This window comes from Arachis hypogaea, chromosome 7 (assembly GCF_003086295.3).
Source record: "Arachis hypogaea cultivar Tifrunner chromosome 7, arahy.Tifrunner.gnm2.J5K5, whole genome shotgun sequence".
Taxonomy (NCBI): domain Eukaryota; kingdom Viridiplantae; phylum Streptophyta; class Magnoliopsida; order Fabales; family Fabaceae; genus Arachis; species Arachis hypogaea.
The window spans coordinates 3006760-3028048 of NC_092042.1; the positions used below are offsets into that span (position 1 = coordinate 3006760).

The following is a 21289-nucleotide window of genomic DNA, read 5'->3' on the forward strand; positions in this document are numbered from 1 at the left end:
AAAAAAGAAAGAAATGAAAGATATATAATCTTTAACACGGTGCTCTTTTAGGTATTTAGAAATCTGAAAAAAAAAAAGCCTTGAAAAACCAAATAGCCACCCAACTTTTCTTGCCCTCAATTCTATGACCTCATTCCCAAAAACTCAGGATAGTAGAATATTGCTTGACTTGCTTTCGAATGCAATAGAGAAGAACATGCAACTTCCATCTCGTCGCCGTTATTCTACCTGTCCAGTTACTACTGTTGTCGTGTCTGTTCTACCACCGTGTGCGTTGCTATGCGTCATCCAATTTAATGAATTTAATTAGAATAAAAAATAAATTATTTATTTTATTTTAAATTTTATAAATAAAAAAACTAATTCACTGATATAATGAATTATAATTAACGTAGTCTAATTAATTAAGTAATATAAATTTTAATAAATTATATTAATATTTAAATATTCAATCAAATTAATTAGTTAATATAATTAAGTTATCGTAATAAATTATATTTAATGAGTTAAAATAATTAAATTGAGAAACTCTCTGGAGCATACTACGTCAGCTCCATTATTAAGTGCAGAAACTCAATTTTTATATAATAGAATAAATAAATAGAATAAATAAGTAAGTAAGTATTTGCACTATTATACTTCTTGTTCTACATGATGATTTAAGATATTTATTTTGTATGTTTATTTTGTATCTTATATTCATTAAATATTAATATTAAGATGAGAAAATTATGTACTAAATTTTATAAATAGTAATTACAAAAAATAATTATTTATTATATATAATAATTCTTGGTATATATAGGATCATGTATATATTAGGATATCTATTTTAATTATGTGAGTAATTATTGTTATTTTTAATTTTTTATTATATTAGTAAATAATTTTTAAAACTAAAAGAAAATAATAACTAAAAAATTTTCTTAATTTGAATAAAAACTCTCTTATAAATATAGTAAAAATATAATATGTGATATAGAAAAAAAAACTAAAGCGACATAAATTTTTACTAAAAATAAAAATATTTTTTTGTTCATTTTTTTAGACATATAACTATTTTATTCAAGGTATAAATTTTAATTGATATTTTACCAAAAAAACACAATTAATACAAAAATAAAACTTAAATAAGGCAAATATGTTGCAAAAAAAATTAGAATAAAATAAAAACTCCCATTATAACTATTAATCATAATCATATATATTTATTTTAAAATTTATATTTCGAAAATTCAGAATATTAATATTTTTTATTTTTTATTTTTTTCAATTTTAAACTATTATAAATATTCGTTGTTCTTTAATAATAGTAATCCTTTTAAAAGAATAAACAAAACTAAATAATTTTAAAAATATATAATGATTTATAAAATAATAAAAAATATACAATTACCTAAAATATATTATTTTTGTGTAGCAATTGAAATTTAATTGCCAATATACAAATTATATATAATATCCTATCATAAACAAATAAGTATTTAATCAAAGAATTTAATATTTATATAATATAAAAAATAAATTAAAATTTGAGCTTAATGATAGTAAACGCTCAAGTTTAAATTTTTATAAATCAAATTTTATCATTTTTTTCTCGAAGTGACTTATACCATGAAAAATTCCTAATGCATTATTTGATACTTAAATAATAGAAATAATATATTAATAAATAAAAAATATTATTAAAAGTTAAATCTACAGATAAAAAATTATAACTTGCAAAAATATCTCTAAAATTTATTACATAAATATTAAAAGTCATGTATTTATATAAATTAAATTATATTAAATTATAAGATATTTAGATATTTAATTAAATTTAAAAATAAATAGTATGCCAATTCAAATAATTTTGATTGAAGATAAAAAAATATATAATCAAATTATATCATATAATATAACATTTCTATAAGTTTCTTTTATAAGAGATTTAATACAAAAATATTTATCATCATCTATTTGACGTAACAATTTATATTTAAGTGAATTGTTCCAAAAAATACCTTTTTGAATTATTTATTGTTAATATCAGGTCAATTTCATAACATTCAATAATAACATAAATGATTATATTTGAACCACAGAGTTAACCTAAAATAAAATCTAGAAATTGATGAGAACAAAATATTAAGACAAAAAATTATTAGAAGCATAAAAATAGAAAAAAATATCAAATTTAAATAATATCAAAAAGAATCTAATATATAAAGATGTGAATTGTAAAAATAGAGGGATACATATATAAAGAAAAATAGCATGCATGCATAAACGTTTTTTCACTATATCATAATTTGCTCCAGCTATACGATGAATTCAGCGGTAGTCGACAGTTACAAAAGTTTACATCGGTGCACCTCGAACACATGACCTGATTTCTTAAGTTGCAAGTATGCCGAGCACATTGTCGACCAATTCCATCAGCAACGGTAATGCCTAAATTGAGATATTTTCAAGTTATAAACAAACAATTAACGAAACACTATTCATCCATACCTTCTCATTTATCCATAAAAGCAATTTTATATAAAAAAAAGAAAAAAAGAGTTAAAATAGCAAGAGTGATAAAAATGATGATTCTTATTATTTTGTTTGGCCGTCTATATATAGAAGACCAGAAAATTATCATTATCTAACAAAATTAATTTGTATTTATTGCATTTAATTTGAATAAGCAAGAAATTGTCATATTTTAGTTTAGTATTTAATTCACATGATTTAAATTTGACTTAATACATATAATTTAATTTGATTTAATTATTAGTCAAAATATCTCAATTACTTATTTTATTTATAAATTTATTATTTTAATTATTAATAATTTAATCAAATCAATTAATTAATATACATAATTTATACCTAATTTGATTTAATAAATTAAAAAATACTACCAAAATATTAAAAGAAATAAATTAGAAAATACTATTAAAACAAATTGATATAAATTATAATTATTATATAATATTTAAATATCTAATCAAATCAATTAGTTGATATAATTAATCTCATAATAAATTATATTTAATAAGTTAAAAGAAATAAATCGAGAAACACTCTCATAAGCATGCCACGTCAGCTCTATCATTAAGTGTAGAAATTCGATTTTTATATAATATAGTAGAATAGACGTTAATTCATATATAGTATATAAATAAATTTAATTAGAATAAATAATAATTTATTTATTTTATTTTAGACTTTATAAATGAAAAGACTAATTTACTAATATAACGAATTATAATTAATGTAGTATAATTAATTAAGTGATATAAATTATAATAAATTATATTAAAAAAAGAAATATTTAAATATCTAATCAAATTAATTAGTTGATATAATTAATTCAGTGCAATTAATTGTGTTGAATGAGTTAAAACAATTAAATTGGGTAACACTCTCTGAAACATGTCATGTCAGCTTCATCGTTAAGTGCAGACATCCGATTTTTATATAATAGAATAGATTACATCAAAATTAAAATTTTTATGGTCACATTTTGTCCAGTAAAAAAAAGAAAAAAATAGATAGATCCTAACTTTTTAAATTTTTGACAAATACATCTCTGACAAAATTTAAATAAAAAAAAGTTCTTGACTTTAACAAAACGGAAGACACTTGAATCCTTCTGTCTATTTGCCTCTCATACACCAAACGAAACTGACTGACGTGGATGAAATGGTGTCCAGGTGTCCATTATGGTGCCACGCTGGAAGAGGAATAAAGTTCGAAGGACAAATAAGTCATTGACTTTATCTTGCAAATAAGGTTCGAAGGACAAATAGGACATTAAGAATTTAGTTCATTATGCTTATATATGTATCATATATTACTATCTAATTCAATAATAAAATGTGTCACATGACACTCTTATTCAAAATTAATAAACTCCCTTCCTAAATTCTCTCATCTACCTTTCTCCATTTTTCTATTTCTCTCTACTATTTTTACTCTATATATAATTTATATTTTATATTAGTAATTTGACAAATCAAAATACGTCATCCGATATTTTTTTACAATTAACATATTTTAAATATGAAAGTATATACGTTACATTATTTTAAATTTTAGATAACGAATGTTAAAATTAATTATTAATAAAAAATTAGACTTTTTCATATAAAAAATAATAACTAAAAATCTTATTATTTAAATTTTTATCTACAGATATCTTGGTCTTCTTAGCAAGAGACTTTTGTCAACTTACGACTTTTTTTGTAAAAGAAGTTTGATTTTATAAATCTTTTGTCAAGCATAATGAACTAAATTCTCAAAGACTTATTTGTCCTTCGAACTTTATTTGCAAAATGACGTCAAGGACTTATTTGTCCTTCGAACTTTATTCCCCTTAGCGTGGCACCATAACGAATATCTAGAAACCATTTCACCTACGTCAGCCAGTTTCGTTTGGTGTATGAACGACAAATAGACAAAATGATTAAATTGTCCTATATTTATGAGCGACAAATAGACAACATGATTAAATTGTCCTATATTTATTAAAATCAGAGACCTTTTTGTATTTAAATTTTGTCACTCAAAAATTTAAAAAGTTTTGACCTATCTATCTTTTTCGCTAACATATTCGGTTATTCACTTTGATTATAAAAAAAAAGAAAAGGCCAAATATTTCATAAATATGAATATTTTTTATTTCGTGAATATAAATATTTGGCGCGTGCGAGAGAGGGGTTTTAGTTCACGCAGCGCAAGCTTCAAGCAGGGATTTTGGCTCTCTCTCTCTTCTCTGCAAATTCACCATGGCCGACGAAGACTACGATGACATCGATATGGGGTTAATCTCTCTATATCTCTCTTTGTTATGTGCATAAATCAGAGTTTGTGGAGATTAAAATTTAAAATCTCGTCTGTGTTTCTTCGATGGATTCGTTTTATTCATTATTAGGGTTTTTTTAATTTTTTATTTTGAGGTTCTGATTTGGTCACTGTTACAAAATTACCTATTAGCTACTGCGTTTCATGCTTTTACAATTTCAATGCTTAGTTAGAGCTATCTATTCTGCTTCTTCAATTTGTTTATTGCTAACTTGTTATTGAGAGATTTCTCATATACAAAGAATGTTGATGATGCAGATATGAAGATGAACCCCCAGAGCCTGAGATTGAGGTATAGAAATTTTTGGCCTTTTGCTATGTTTTTGTCCCCTTTTTTTTATTTATTTTGTACAAGTATATATGGTTATGGAACATGGGATTGAATGATTCAATGAAATTTATTGGTGGATTCTTTGATTTTGATGGGCAGGAGGGGGCAGAGGAGGATGTTGATAACAACAAAAATGAGGACATCACTGGAGAGCCTCTTGAGGTCGATGACAAGGAAGATGAACAACCGGTGGAGCGTCCTCGAAAGACTTCGAAGTACATGACCAAGTACGAGCGTGCCCGGATTCTGGGTACCCGTGCTCTCCAAATCAGGTTTCATTCTAACTCCCTGATGTTTAGGGTCTGTGTAGCTTTAGAAAGAATTTGTTGTGTTCAATATTTACCACAAGAATGCCATCTAATGGTTGATTGTTTCGTTTATCTTGCAATCAGTAAGCAGATTTGGGGATAAAAAAATGAGATGGTAGTTTTGCAGTTAGAATTGAAAATAGAAGATGAAAAAGAATTAACCTTAGGGTTAAGGTTTTGCTTATTATTTTTTTCTTTGTGATGACATAAAATGCTCCTTCTTAAATGGCAGTATGAATGCTCCTGTTATGGTGGAACTGGAGGGGGAAACTGATCCACTTGAGGTAATGCACTTCCTTTTATGTTCTTTTACTTGATCTTTGCTTCCTTCTTGTAATGTTACAATATTTGAGTACATTGTGACTTGTGAGTGTTTTCATTGCTAAATTTGTTATGCCAGATGACAAATATTAAATCTCCAAATATGTGTTAGTGTGGTCATATCCCCTAACATTTCATTAAGAATCTTCACGACATTGACCACCTTAATGCTTTTTTGTCAATTCCGATATCCTTGAAATGCATATTATAGTATTTAGGTTCTTGCCCTGTAGTTTGCTATACAGTTGTACAAATAAGCTGCTAATACACAGATGCATAGATTGTTCATATAGTAGCTCAAATTTCACCAGACATTGGTTTATCTTGATCTATCACGTCCCATGTGTTTCTCTTGTTTTTATGTCTGGCATGTAAACAAGTTTTACTGTCATTGCATGCCTTCTCCTAGCCTTTCCCTTGAAATATAAGTTCTCAGCTTTAGATATTACACCATAAACTGTAGTTTTTAATTCAGTTTGATGATGACATGGTTATTTTAATATAGAAATGTAGAACTATGGATTTTATTTTGATCTGCAATGTGTAGAATTTTATAAGTTATTTGGAGCAGGTTTGTTTGCATTGAATATGCCATGCTGCACATTCTCTTTGTTCCTATGTTATCCTTATTTGTTAATGTGCTGCCAACAGCTTTGATATTTCCTGTAGTTCTGAGCATTCTTTCATAGGTCTAGTTCCAACTATTTTCGTTATATTAATTATTCAAGATACATATTTTGTTTGAGCTCCTCTGTGGTTTCTTCCTTTTACTTACTCAGTTGTTTGATTGCACTAGCTTTGCAATTTTTTGAAATTTTACCTAGATCATATTTCTAATATCTTGTTTGTTCTCTTAATGTATTAGATTGCTATGAAAGAGCTTCGAGAGCGGAAGATACCCTTTACCATCCGTCGCTACTTACCCGATGGAAGGTAACTACATAATGCATTTCACAAGTTTTGGGACCTGATTTTTCTTGTTTACGTCTTCTTTCTTTATGTCATGCTCACTGTTACCATTTTTTGACTAAAATTTTCCAGCTTTGAGGATTGGGGGGTTGATGAACTGATTGTGGAAGACTCGTGGAAGAGGCAAGTTGGCGGTGGTAATTGATGCTTTAAACTGACAGATGAGATATTAGTGAGGGAGGTTCATATCAGGCCTGGATTTTGCATAAACTTTGGGTTATAATGCTGTATGAATTGTTTGTGCATGAGACTTATAGTTACGCTTGTCTATATTTCTTTAGTTTCTTCAATAGTATGTTTTAAGAATTGTCAAATCCCCTTCTTGGAAACAATATGGGATAAATGGAACACTGGATCCAAAGTCCAAACCTAATTCTGTTTTCTACTTTTCTCTAATCTTGTGTCTTGTGATGATATCTTTGGAGAGTTTTCAGGAAAATATAGATATCATCATATTTAATTGATATTATTGTTATTTATGCCTTTTTGTTATAAAAAAATATATGTTCAATTGCTCATAAAAAGATAAATGTATTACATATGTAATTGAATTTTTAAAAAATAACAAAAGTAAAAATAGAACAATAGTCGATTATCTAATCTATATATAATCAAACTACACGGGCTATATTAAACAAGATAATAAACTGATGAAAAATAAACAATTCCACAAACTGAAGCATACTATAATATAAATAAAAAGCAATATTTCATAATTATCTAAATTTGTTTTATTTAAATATTTTATTTGATATTACTACATTAGCAAATAATTTGATTTAACAATCTATCTATTATTTAAAAAATCTTAAGAACTTAACAAAAACATCTATGGATGACGTACATAGCAATTAAACTCTATTAATAAACCATTTAATATGCTACATTGCAACTTGCAATGCCATTGTTTCATATCATGGGAGAAGCAGAAGATTGCTCTCTCTACCTTTGTTTTGCTACGAAAAGCTAAATTTTAAGTTGGTACTTGTTAACAATAGTATTGACTCTTGACTTTCTATATCAGCCAAGAAACTTTTTCAAATTATATGAACCATTGTACATATATACACACGAAGGAAAGATGCTGTAAATTGGATTCACATGCATGTCCGTATGAGTCACTTCCTGACAAATATTTCCTTTGTATTTTTATTCTACTTTTATTTTCACATGTCTCGAGTTAAATATTAAAATAATAAATATTTTGATGATATTAAAACAATGATTCATCATCAACTCTAATGAGATTACATTGCAATCAAACTCAAATAACAATGAAACATTGTTTACATTGATGAAGGAATATTTATATCTCTCTACCTTTGTTCTATTCTGAAGAGCTAAAACTTAAGTTGCTTCAGAAATTGAAGTAAAATTTGGGCACTGATCTACCATGATCTTCACTGCTTTCATTGGCTGTAATAGTTCAAATCCTATGCAAATGTCCACCAGACATGGTAGTTTGTTCAGTTTCATTTCTCTGAGATTTGGAAACACAATCTTGTCACTACTATTCCTGAAAACTTGTACAAGTTCAGCAGCATCTGAAATGTGCAGATAACTTAGTTGAGGAGGCATTCCAAGCACAGAAACAGAGAAAATGCTTTTTAATTTGTTGCAATTCTTGACAGTCAAGTTTCTCAACTTTGGGAAACACACTACTTTAGTATTGGATAAATCATGATGAAGTTCTTCATTCTCTGAAACAATCTCTTCCAGTTCATTGCAGCCTTGTATAACAAGCGATGTCAACTCGGGTAGGCTTCTCAGAATCACAGCTGAGAAGATCGATTTCAATTTCGCACAGCCGTCCACCTTTAAATATTGAAGATGTTGAAGACCCAAAATCTGTCTGTTAGTAGGATCAGACCATATGAACCTCAATTCGGAGAAGCCTCGAAATTCTACTTGCTCTAATTCTGAGGCCAAATGTTTTCCCTGATCCTCCTCAAGGGAAACTCCCTGCATTAGTAGTGTTATATAAGACATCTTAATTTAGTATTTGTAACTAATTGTTTTTTTTCTTTTCGAAACGGTCTTACCAAATTTATGATCAAGTATGTATACTGTACCAAAAGTTTTCAGGAAAAAAAAGCGAATTTATCATCAAGGGGTGGAATGTACCTTATGCAGATGCTGCTGTCTCATTGTTGACCTAACCATAACATTGACACAAGATGTGCTCAATTTTGGACAGTTAACACATCTTAGCTCCCTCAAACATGGCCACCAAGGCTGACTGTTTCCCCTGCATATCTGAATGAGATTCGCGAGGTTCTGGAGTTTGAGTGATTTCAAATTGGGAAGCTTGGTTTGGATCTCATTTTGATATTCATTGCCAAAGATATATTTCAGCTCTGAAGCCTTAAAAATATCTATCTCTTGCAATTTCTCAAGGCCAACACAAAAGCTTGGGAGCACAAATTCTAACTTTGGACAATAATGAATGCAGAGTTTCTTCAAATTTGGGAGCATTGATTGTGAGTTGTTAAGAGCTTGAGATATGTCCTCATTACCATTATCTTCTTCATTTGAAATTATGCACCTTAGATCCTTGCAATCTGCTATAGATAGCTCTTCTAATTGTTCTAGACTTTTGGCAGCAGACATAGAGAATAGTGCAACCGCTGCGCAGCTGATGGCAACAGTTGGCTGATAAAGTCCTCTGCCATCAATTTTAAGGATTTTAAGACTGCGCAATTCGCAGTTCGCAGGGAAAATGTTGCGCAACTGCTCACACTTCCTTATGTAGAGTTCTTCTAATTTCTCAAAGAAGCTAAGAGCATGCATAGGTGAACCATGGCAAAGTTCTTTCAAGTTTTCCACTTCCTCCAGCTCTAACTTGACTAAACCTGGCATCAAGGCATCTAACTGAAAATAACTCCCAGAAGAAGATGTATCTATGATGCATTCTATCTCCGAACAAGAGCGAAGCCTGAGCTTAGTCAAATCATTCATGCTTCCGGCTGCTTTAACCAACTCTGGAGCAACATTCTTACATCCTCCACGAAGGCGGTTCAAGTAAATATCCTCTGCTCTTTGCAGAAGATTCATCTTAGATGCACCAAATTTGGATATATCAAACTCTTTCAAGCTTAGAGCTCTCACACTAGAATTCTCATTGATGCCATGGCCATAAGTTTGTAATGGTCCAAGCTCTAATATATACCTCTGTAGATTCGAAGATATAACATCATCAAGAAAAGTTTGACAAGGAAACATGCATTTATCATCCTTCTGGAAGGAAGGTCCAGAAACATATAACTCTTCAAGCTGTTCACAATTTCCTATTGCTTCAGAATTATAGTTTTCTAGAACTGCACAACCTTGCAAATCCAGCAACTTCAATTTATTCAATCTCTCAATTTCCTTCGGAATTTGTTTGAAGCGACAAGCTCGCAAATCAAGAACCTCAAGCTTTGTAAGGTTCAATATGAAAGATATATCATCTAAATCCCATCCTCTCAAGCATAGAGTTTGCAGGTTAGTCAAGGATTGAGTTGAATGTGGCAATGATAACAAAGTCCTATAACCTTCACTGATAATTGCCATAACCTTGATCTCTTTAAGGCCTTCAAAAGATGCACTTGCTATATCCAAGGACATTCTAGAACTCAGCAGTAGAAACTCAAGCTTTGGAGCAGTGACTTGAGCAGCAATCCGGTTCGTTTTCTTGTTCCATGATGATACTGCAAAATAATCATTGATGTCTCCATTTTCAACCAAGGTGTTTAAATCTTTAACAAGATTTACCAGAATCTTTTTGTTCTCTGATCTAGATGCTATCCACAAAGCAGTGTCGCGAACCATGTCATGCATCTTCACATGATCTGCTCTATTCACATTAGAAAAGTGTTCTTTGTTTTTGTCAGAGTGCATCAGCAGACAAGAGTTTACAAGTTTGTTAATACTAGCTCTCAACTGATTCCTTGCTGTGTCAATTGATTCAACTTCGCCACATATGCCTAATCCCACTCCATATCTGATCAAATCTTCAACAAAGATCTCATGATCTTCTGGAAACATACTACACATCAAGAACATTAACTCATCTCTTTTGCTTCTCAAATGATTGTAGCTTAATTCAATGCAGGAGAAGGCATCTCTCACTCCATCTTCAACATCCATTGGCTTTGAATGTTTCAGACTGTATAATGCTGCCTTCCAGACCTCAATAGGCTTCTTTTTCAAGGAAGATCCCACTGCTTCGATTGCGATTGGTAACCCTTTACATTCCACAGCAACATTTGAGGCCACCTTTAATAGCTCGGATGGCGAATTGTTACCTATTCCTGAATACTCTTTGAAAAACATCCAAGCTTCCTCTTCTGACAAGAGATGTAAAGGAATCTCTCTTTGACAGTTCATCAAGGTGCAAACTCCACGCAGACGTGTAGTCAAAAGGACCTTGCAGCTGCTTTGGTTACCCTCTTCACAAGGAATTCCAATATCTTCAAGCTTAAGCTTAGCCCAAACATCATCCAAGATCACAAGAATTCTCTCTTTACTTTGCAGCCCCAAAGATATTCTTATTGCTCTTGATGCTTTATTTTCTTCAGAAAATTTCAGCCCCATCAATTCAGCAATTTCCTTCTGAATCTCTTTGATATCCGGAGTTTCTGACACAGTGGCAAGCACAACTCGGTCGAAAAGATTCATAGTCTTGGCCTTGTTACCAACTGCTTTCACCAGTATTGTCTTACCAGAACCTCCCATTCCATAGAGTCCAATCAAATTGATACTGTCATCTTGCAACGCCTCCAAAATTTGATCCGAAGCTTTCTGTGTGGACTTGAAGTAAACAATGTTTCCAGGATATAAATACTCACTGCCTGGAATTGGAGCAGGGAAGGAAATAGTATCAAATTGACCATTTTTGTTCAGATTTATTAGAGACTCTATTTTCTGTTGCATTTTCTTGCACAGATTATATCTCTTCCCAATAGAACATTGTCCCTTGAAACAACTTCCATTAGTCTCTATTTCTGTTTCCAGATTCTCCACCTCTTCTACAAGCTTTTCGGCTTCATTGATCCACTTCAGAACAGAATCTTTGACTTGTTCTGTTTTATCAGTTGCTTCAACTCTTTTCTGCACACTACCTAGAGTTGAAATCAGCTTCTGCTTTTCTTTTTCAAGATTCTTAATGAATCTTCCAGCACGAAACAGATACTGTCCTTGACGTATCGCTAAATCCACCGCATATTCCGAGATCTTGGCTGCTATTGAGATGAAAATTTCAGCCATTTAAACAAAGGTAACCTGCCAAGAAAACCACATGTCAATAGCATCAAAGCAAAGAAGATTTTGTTATGAAAACCAGAAGGCAAAAAGTGGAAAAAAATCTCACAAGAAAATATTTATTGTTTATATGGTATTATGAAAGCTATTTCCACCAATGATCTCCTCATCTTTAAAATTTATCAAATTCCATATTAATCAAATTCTTAAATACCAACTTCATCACCATAGATCTTACTTTTCCATTACTATTGAGATGGTAACTATGTAGAATTAAAAAAAATAATAATAAAATGCTAAGACAGTAGAGTGCACAGCATAATCATTGCTTCAACAAAAAAAAAAAAAAAACAAATATTAGACATGAAGAATATAGAGCTTAGTAAGAAAGAGACATGTGGAATTTAAACTCACGGTAATTAAGATTCTGCAGGACTCAAAGTGTGATGATCCCTCAATAATTCTGGCCACCAGAAAGTGAAAGATAGTGTGGATGGATTTGCTTAGTGATTAAACCAAAACCATGCATACTGGGTGGAGATTAGGCACTGGAAACTGGAAAGTAAACTAATCAATCAGTAAGCACTTTTGGTTCATAAAAGTAAGATCAAAAGCAAAAGACTCTTTCAATTATTGAAGAGGAAGCATCCTTTGTAATAAAATAATAATTAATAGAATGACTTGACTTCATGAGTTGACCGAAGTCACCAAAGTTTATAAAATTTAGTTAGTAATGAATATAATATAGCAAAAACTTGTCTCATGCAATAATACTAAAATAGATTTTATTTTATTTTCTCATCACCATTTCATTTATAAAACTTATCTTCTGCAATTGATATTTTCTTTTTGGAACACACACATGGATTATTTTTGGAACAAACCTGTGTCATTTAAATTAATATGTGGAATGCTGAAGTCACTGCAGGCTCAAATTCTTTAAAATTTCATGCCTCTTGTCTTTGTTTTTTTGATAGATATTTTAGAAGAGAAGTATATTGTTGTACTTATAGGCTATAGCAACTTGAATGAAAGCCAAAAGGGCCAAAGTAAAGCTTGAAAAATTAGCATTATAATTTGTCATTGTAATATTTTTTCCAATATCATTGAATATCTTAGCCACTGAAGTGTCAGTGCCACTTACCATACTCTGAATTATTCCAGCTTTGATGAGGATATCTGCATCCTTGTTTGAGTTGACAAGTTGAGCAAGGAAGTAAACATAGTCAGTGATATAGTGTTGTCGAAGATAGTGATACTGCTCCAAAGCCACGATGTTCCTCAACCAAACTTCAGTGGAATCATCCACTACAATGTGTGGGATTTTAAGAATACCATGTTCAAATTCCAAGTCAAGTATGCAGCCATGACTTGATTTATTTACTTGGAACTTCACTCCTGCTTCAACTAACTCATATGCACTGTGACCAAGGATTAACGATCCAGGGTTCCTTGAAGGTGGCAAGTGGAAGTATCTAAGCAGATCAGTGAAGTGTGCTATACTGCTACTAGCCGGTGCTAACACTCCTTGTTTGTTGTGATATGAAAAATAACTAACAGCAAGCGACATAAATATAGGGAATCCACCACCATGTAAGCGAGAAGCAAAAGCTAGATTGTATATTTTTTCAAGAACAAACAAAGGAACCTGATTCTCAATTAATATCAAATCACCGCTTACCAGATCCCAAACCCACTGTTTTGAGAAGATAAGATCATCCTCTGTCGTCCCCTCATACTCTCTGAGGAAAAGCTCAATTACGAAACAACAGTCTATGAATATCACTTTCACCAATTCATCCACTATGAGCTCGATTTTCTCAGAATAACATGCACGAATTTGTGGTTCCAATTGTTGCAGGCAACTCACCAAATCGGACAAACTTGCCTCCGATCTTTGAATGAAATGTTGACAATAAAACTGTTTGTGCCCTTCCATGGTTACCAGCCTGGAATTCCCGTGATGATGAAGAGGCCCAATAGAAACAATCACGGGGATGTATGCATCTTCGTTTAATCGGCGGATTTCATGAGGCACCTTGTAGATGCAGCAGCATTTGGTTGTAAACAGAGGTTGTGCCTTCTCCAACATTGCTTCAAGCTCTATAGCTACATCATTCTCCATATATATCTATAAGGGAGGGGCGAATATGAAAAATATAAGTTAAGAAAAGAGAAAAATTAAAAATTAAAAAAAAATTAAACTGAAAACTTAGAGGTTTGGGAGGGGCCATTGCCCCCCTTCCCACAAACGTAGCTCCGCCACTGTATCTATTCACCTGTGCATGCATGATAATATAACCGCCAGATTGAAAGAAAGGTAAGAACTGATAATGATTGATAAAACACAACCCTTTGTCTACAAGTTATGGACATAATTGGCTAGCTCAATCTTTAACCTTTATTATAGTTCAATTTCTATGATCAGAAGGAAAAAGAGGTATAAATCGGTATTGTCAGAAAAGGTATACATTCTGTTTACAAATCTGACAAATTTTGACCAATACTTAACCAACACAACATACATATATTAGTATACAGAACTTGAATATAGATACATAAAATTAAAAATTTGTGCATGCATTATACATAGGAAAGTTCTATGGTGACATTGGTTTTGGTGGCTAAGAATGGCATACATTTGACCAACAAATAAAATATTGACATATGACAAAAAAATAAATCTAAAACTAAAATGATTCTCTCTTTCTTATAATTTCTTATAATTACTTTTATCAAAATAATTTCTTATAATTTTTTTATAATTATAAAAATAATTTAAAAAATATTAAAATAAATTTTTAATTATTATTTTATTATTATTTTTATTTTTTAAAAATAATTTCTTATAATTATTTTTATAATTATTTTTACTAAAATGATTTTTTTATAATTATTTTTATTATTATTATTTTTTATCAAAATAAATTTTTTTATAATTATTTTTTCTTTTTCTAATTTTGAAAAACTAAAACCAAAATAATATTCTTTCTCTTATAATTTTTTATGATTATTTTTAAACTAACACCAAGAGGAAAAATATCATTTTGGTGTTAGTTTTTCAAAATTACAAAAAAAATCATTATAAAAAATTATTTTTTAGAAACAAAAATAATAATAAAAATAATTATAAAAAATTATTTTAGTAAAAATAATTATAAAAAATTATTTTATTAAAAATAATAAAATAATAATAAAATAATAATTATAAATATAATTATAAAATTATTTTGGTGTTATTTTTTTGAAATTATTTTTTATAATTATGAAAATAATTATAAAAAATTATTTTGATAAAAATAATCATAAAAAATTACAAGAGAGAATCATTTTTATTTTAGATTTAATTTTCTTGTCATATGTTAATATTTTACTTGTTGGTCAAATTTATACCATTTTTAGCCATCAAAACCAATGCCACCATAGAACTTCCCTTATACATATAGGTAACCTTTTGTCTACAAGTTATGGACAAAATTAACTAGCTATATCTTTAACTTATTCAAGTTCAATTTCTATCTTCAGAAAGTGTTGAGTTTGGAAACTTCAAATTGTTGTGATGATCAAACATTGTTAAAAATATTAATTAAAAATTATTAATTTGATTTTAGCTTCAAAATTATTGGTTTAATAATTTGAGCAATGCTAGGGAGCCAGCAACTTTTGTGATTGATAGCCATCAATGATAATTTAATGGTGTGACATTGGTATGAGATTTCATCCAATGGCTCACATTTCTTTGCTGGTAAAAATTTAAAATTGATTTGATGACATTAATTGATTTCACACGTTACTATGTATAGGGGAATAGAAGTGAAAAATTAACTCATTTTAATTTCATTCATTACTTCCATTGAAAGCTTTTCTCTCTTCTCTCTCCTCTCCCTCTATGTTTCGGTCACTTCATTTGTTAGGGAAGAAGATTGTAGAAACAAGTTATCAGAAGAAGAAACAGAAGCTATGAAAAAGCAAGTGGCCAAGGTGATGATGGTCCTTGCAAAAAGAAGATTTACAGTATGACATGACTGAGATTTTTTTCACTAAAGGAAAGATGTGAAGAGGAAGTTTCAAGATTTCCATGCTTAAAGTAGAAGCAATCTGTTTCGGTCAGAGAAGAAGATCTCTGAGGTGAAGCTCGTTTCCACTTTTGTTCATCCATCACAGAAGGTAGCTACTGTAGCTACGTGGAGGAAGAAGCAAAAATGAAACAGATGGAGCTGTCAAGGATCAAGAGTTCATCAAGGGTTAGAATTCTTTCTTGGGGACAAAGTCAAGATGGAAGGCTCAGATTGATGAAGTTTGATGAGAAGGGATGAGAGAGAAGTAATTGCATGTTGATTTGCTTTCGGTTTTCTCTCTCTTCTCTCTCTGACCGAACGAGCCTTTTGGATTGAAGAAGAAGTTGGTTCGGTTGAACCGTTTCAATCTTGGAAGCTTCCCCTTCTATAATAAAGGTGAACGGCCAAGGCTTGAGACAAGGAGAGAAAGCACAGAGTTCTCATAGCTACCCAAGCTAACAGAAGTTTTTCTCCTTCAATGTGATTCACTTTGTATTTTCTTTAGTTTTGTCTGTCTGAGTCTCATGGTGAAAAGGGCAAACAGTGTGAGGTTTGTAAGAAAAAGCCAGTGAGAGGAAAAAGGTAGAGTATACGAAATTAAAGAAAAAATCATAGATATTTTAGAGGTCATTTGTATATCTCTGTGTTGTGTATCATGATTCTGTGGGAATTCCCTTGCAAGTTGGGTTAGCACTTAGCAGTTGATGAAAGCTTGGTAGGTGACCAAGTCAAGTTCAGGATTGGGGATAGATTCTAAACTTGTCCCGAATAGGAAGGATAGTTCCTAGAGAAGAATTGGTGTCTGTAATTAGTCTAATTATAGTGAAATTCCGTCACTGTTGTGATAGAAACTGGATGTAGGCTGCATTGTACTTATCAGCTGAACCAGGATACATCTTGGTGTGAATTTCTCTTTCTCTTCTACTCCATTATTGTTTCTGTTGCGTAGGAGACAAAATTGAAAAATATCTCCTCACCGGTTACGAGACAAAAAGAAAATATCTCTTGACTAGTGACGAGACAAAAAGCAGAAATATCTCTTAAAATATTTTTAAAAGACAGAAAATGTTCTCAGCAAAAAGGAACTAAAATTTAACCCCATTCTCTTAGCCACTTATAACCATCAGAAAAAAAAAATAAAAGGGTATAATCTGTAATCAATTCTCAGAGAACGGAAACATCGTTGTTTGCGCGCTTGTGACATATATATGTTGGACAAGTGTGAAAAAGAAATTTGTGACAATTAGCTTGAAAATTTAAAGGCAGTGAAATAGAGGATTTTTTTTTTACTGGGATAAGAAAGCACCTAGGATTAGCACTAAATTCGTATATTTTTATATTGAGTTTAGAAGTGGTTGCTGAACATATCCAAGAACTCAGATTATAGTATATATTTTTTGTAGATGACATCGTTTTTATGTGAGAATCAAAAGAAACAACAAATAAGAAGTTAGATTTGTAGAAAAAAGTTTTGGAGGTGTATGTATAATTTTTATACAAGTCGTAATGAAATGCAATATATAAAATGTAAATTTTGCATAAGAGGGAAAATTAAAATACTAACACAGAAGTCAAAGGAAAACATCCCACAAAAAATAAAGTGATTTAAGTAATAAAATAAGGAATACGGATATATAAAAAAAAAGTTGGAGTTGTACTTATTATTAAAAAAATGGTAAAATTTTTTTATCAGATAATTTGGATATGTAGAAAGAAGATACATAAGATAGATAAATAGTAAAAGGCAAAGGAAAATTCAAGAAGACTATATATAAGATAGAATTAAAAGAGATCTATGTATAAATAATTTTAGAGTAAAGTATTGTTTTTGTCCCCAATGTTTGGGGTAAGTCCTATTTGTGTCCCTAACATTTAAATTGTCATATTTATATCTTTAACGTTTATAAAAGTGATTCAATGTTATCCTACTATCAATTATATTAACAAATCAGATTATATTTTTCAATTATTCTCACTTGGATGTATTCATTCTCAATTAGGTCTCATTTGGATGTGTTCGATTTTAATATTATACCCGCTATTTATGTTTATATTCAATTATGTCCATAGAAAGGTGAATTATGTAAATGTTGTAGGAAATAGTTTCAATATTTGATGAGCTATTTTTCGGAGTAGGTCATCGATTCTATCCCAGACATTTGTATTTTAACTTCAAGAAGAGATTTTTAAAACTCAAACTAAAGCACTCATGATGTGTAATTGACGGCAGGATAACATTGAATCACTTTTACAAACGTTAGGGATACAAATAAGATGATTTAAATGTTAGGGATACAAATAGGATTTACCCCAAACGTTGAGGACAAAAACGATACTTTACTCATAATTTTATTATAAATAATATGTAAAATATGACTCAATGAAATTATTTAATCTATGTAATTAACTCCATCCTATTCGAATAAAATTTTATTGTTGTTATTATTTTTGACAAATATAATCATAATTATATCATAATCGAATCGGTTAGACGACTAAGTTATCGGATTACTTATTACAGATTAACCCAGTCACAAGAAAGCTACAAAGTCCTATCCAATTTTGTGGCTCTCCATTTCAATTTCCATAACCAAAAGAATGTTGTGTCTAAATTAACACGAACGAGAGTACTTATTAGCAGTCTTGCAGTCTTGCAATAATTACACCTCAAATTAACAGTCCTTATTGTGATTTAGGAATGCCCGTAGTAAACATTCAACTAATTATCTTTGCATAACATTCAACTTATAGGCAGAGCGTTGCATGAATCTTTGTAATAGCATTCAACTTATTGCAAATTTAATTTGGACATATTAATATTCAGCATTAGCACGCATTTTGGTAAAGCTTGTCGTGCAATAATACTGAAATTGGTTATACATGTTGAGAGTGAGAAATAATGATGAGTTCAGTGTGTCTAATTATTTTCTTCTAAATTGGATGTAAAGGAAAGAATGAATGTTACATGTCATTTGCATCCTAGCAAACAAAGAAGATTCTGTTATGAAAACCAAATTAAAAGGCATAAGGCAAAAGCATCTCACAATTATGAAAATATTTCTTGTTTATGTCGCATTATTAAAAGCTAGTTTTAACCACTGATTTGCTTATCATCTTCAAAATTTATCGTTGACAAAAAGTTATCTTCTATAATCGAGTTTCTTCTTCAGCCTTCATTGTTTTAGCGAGAAAAACACACAAGTTTCTTTTTCCCTTGAACATTAAACATTTCACTGTCACTGAAATTATTAAGTCCATATTAATATAATCAAATTCTTAAATACCAATGCAACCTCATAATAGTAGATCTTACTTTTCACTAATATATATGAAAGATTAAAAAAAAAAATAATATTGCTAATAGAGTAGATTTCACAGCACAATCATTGTTCCAATAATGAATAAATAAACATTAGACATGAAGAATATAGAGGTAAGTAAGAATGAGATATGTGGAATTTAACTCACAATAAGATGTTGCAGCCTCGAACTGTGATGATTCCTCGATAATAATTTCTAGCTATTACCAGGAAGTGAAAGATAGTGTGGCTGAAATTGCTTAGTGCTTAAACCAAAACCTTACTTGCATATATTGGGTGGAAGCTAGGCACAATAATCAAGGAAAGTAAGAGTAAGATCAAAAGCAACAGAACCTTCCAATTATTGAAGAGGAAGCATCCTATGTAATATTCAATAAGGATGGCTTGACTTTATGAGTTGACCCAGTCACCAAAGGTTACAAAATTTCGTTAGTAATAAATATAATATAGCAAAAACTTGTCTCATCAAACAACAGTAAAATACATTTTATTAGTTTTTCATCACCATTTCATCAATAAAAGAGTAAAACATGTATTTTGCAAACTAACATTAAGCAAGCCTAACTTATCCTAAACTAAATTATCTTCTACTTATAAAGATATCAGACTTTCTATTTTAGAATATATGAGACTTGATATATACTTTTATCTTATATTTAAATTAATACTTGTAATTTTTTTTACTAAAAAAATGTAAGTCTTAATTTAAATTTTTATCTTATAGAAAGAGATAGAGAAATCAACATGTGAATTCTTTTTTTTTTAAATCTTTCTTTTTTGGGTTGCAATGTGTGTTCTATGTATTTTATGTCTCATTGAAATATGAATGTGAGAACCCACATCTCTTATTATCTATTGGCTAAAGAATAAAATCTAATTATAATGATTATAAAAAGTAATACGAGATATATTTAATACTGTATAAAAGTAATCAATTAGAACGCGCTTTTGGTTCATAAAAGTAAGATCAAAAGCAAAAGACTCTTTCAATTATTGAAGACGAAGCATCCTTTGTAATAAAATAATAAGAGTCAATAGCGGAACTTGAAACAAAATTTTGGGGTCAGATAGAGGATAATTATCAAGATGCTTTTGATATGGACCCTATTTAAGATAAGCTCGTCTAATCTCATCTCTCTGGTTTGGGTGATATTACCAAATTTAAAGCCGTTTTCCAGGGTCTCGTTCCAAAAAATTAAGGTCAAACTCATCAGATGTAACTTTTTGAACTTTTAAAGGTTGTATCTCACTTTTTTCGTGATTCATTAAAGTAGAAGAACTATCTACAGGTATTGATATTGTAAAAGTTATATGTTCTCCTTTTTAAATATTAGCATTCTTCTTAAAAAATGCATCAATTCTTTGATTTTTCATTATTATTTTCTATAAAATTTAAATATATATCCTGTAAAATATGTAAAGAAGAAGTTAGAAGGACAAATATTAAAATTTATAATATTTATTAAATTTTTTTATCAATTTATAGATATACAATAATATTAATACTTATTGAATATTCTATTATTTTTTATCATATAAAAAATTATATTAAATTAAATAAATAAATAATATCTAATTTTTTATATTTGAACTTAAAGATAGATGGAGTGTTGCTTATTGAACTTATTGGGTACTTTAAGTCATAGTAAAGTATTTAAGTCAATTGAACTATTTTTTATCTTTTGAAAAAGTACTACTAATTTTTTTTATAAAAAATTTGGGGGGCATGCCCCCCTTGTCTGAACTAAGCTCCGCCCCTGATAAGAGTATATACCCATTTTGGTCCTTAAAGAATTTCAAATCAGACATTTTAGTCCCCAACTAAAATTAATTACTCGATTGATCCCTAACAATTAATTCCGTCAGTCACTTAGGCTCTTAGCTCCGTCAACTCTAACGGAAGAC

At 29.9% G+C, this 21289-nt stretch overlaps 3 protein-coding genes across 4 annotated transcripts; 1 reads left to right on the top strand and 2 right to left on the bottom strand.

Moving 5' to 3' along the window:
- The first annotated feature begins 4633 nt into the window (after nucleotides 1-4633).
- On the top strand, nucleotides 4634-7138 carry LOC112701983 (DNA-directed RNA polymerases II, IV and V subunit 6A). The gene is made up of 6 exons (XM_025752811.3): nucleotides 4634-4795; nucleotides 5095-5128; nucleotides 5267-5439; nucleotides 5708-5759; nucleotides 6662-6729; nucleotides 6838-7138. Exons 1-6 carry the CDS (start codon nucleotides 4761-4763, stop codon nucleotides 6908-6910), a joined length of 435 nt encoding a protein of 144 aa, XP_025608596.1. The 5' UTR covers nucleotides 4634-4760; the 3' UTR covers nucleotides 6911-7138.
- Nucleotides 7139-7887: 749 nt separating this feature from the next.
- Nucleotides 7888-19722, bottom strand: LOC112701984 (disease resistance protein At4g27190). 2 transcript variants are annotated; one of them, XM_025752814.2, is made up of 6 exons: nucleotides 19533-19672; nucleotides 13688-14137; nucleotides 13151-13559; nucleotides 12421-12561; nucleotides 8890-12027; nucleotides 7888-8727 (listed from the first exon to the last, which is right to left on the bottom strand). In XM_025752814.2, the coding sequence occupies exons 5-6, from the start codon at nucleotides 12010-12012 to the stop codon at nucleotides 8113-8115; spliced, it is 3738 nt and encodes a 1245-aa protein (XP_025608599.1). In that variant the 5' UTR covers nucleotides 12013-12027; nucleotides 12421-12561; nucleotides 13151-13559; nucleotides 13688-14137; nucleotides 19533-19672; the 3' UTR covers nucleotides 7888-8112. The 2 variants fall into 2 exon arrangements, with proteins under 2 accessions (XP_025608599.1, XP_025608597.1); XM_025752812.3 differs by having other exon boundaries at nucleotides 13151-14137; nucleotides 19533-19722.
- On the bottom strand, nucleotides 12989-14131 carry LOC112703922 (UPF0481 protein At3g47200-like). Its single transcript, XM_025755537.1, has one exon. The coding sequence runs from the start codon at nucleotides 14129-14131 to the stop codon at nucleotides 12989-12991; it is 1143 nt and encodes a 380-aa protein (XP_025611322.1).
- Nucleotides 19723-21289: the final 1567 nt, after the last annotated feature.

Excerpts from the sequence above, each read along its gene's own strand:
- LOC112703922 (XM_025755537.1), bottom strand. The coding sequence starts at position 14,131 with ATGGAGAATGATGTAGCTATAGAGCTTGAAGCAATGTTGGAGAAGGCA.
- LOC112701984 (XM_025752812.3), bottom strand. The coding sequence starts at position 12,012 with ATGGCTGAAATTTTCATCTCAATAGCAGCCAAGATCTCGGAATATGCG. Across the intron at positions 8,728-8,889 it reads GACAGCAGCATCTGCATAAG|GGAGTTTCCCTTGAGGAGGA; the intron begins GTACATTCCACC and ends CTACTAATGCAG.
- LOC112701983 (XM_025752811.3), top strand. The coding sequence starts at position 4,761 with ATGGCCGACGAAGACTACGATGACATCGATATGGG. Across the intron at positions 5,760-6,661 it reads GGGAAACTGATCCACTTGAG|ATTGCTATGAAAGAGCTTCG; the intron begins GTAATGCACTTC and ends TTAATGTATTAG. Across the intron at positions 6,730-6,837 it reads CGCTACTTACCCGATGGAAG|CTTTGAGGATTGGGGGGTTG; the intron begins GTAACTACATAA and ends AAAATTTTCCAG.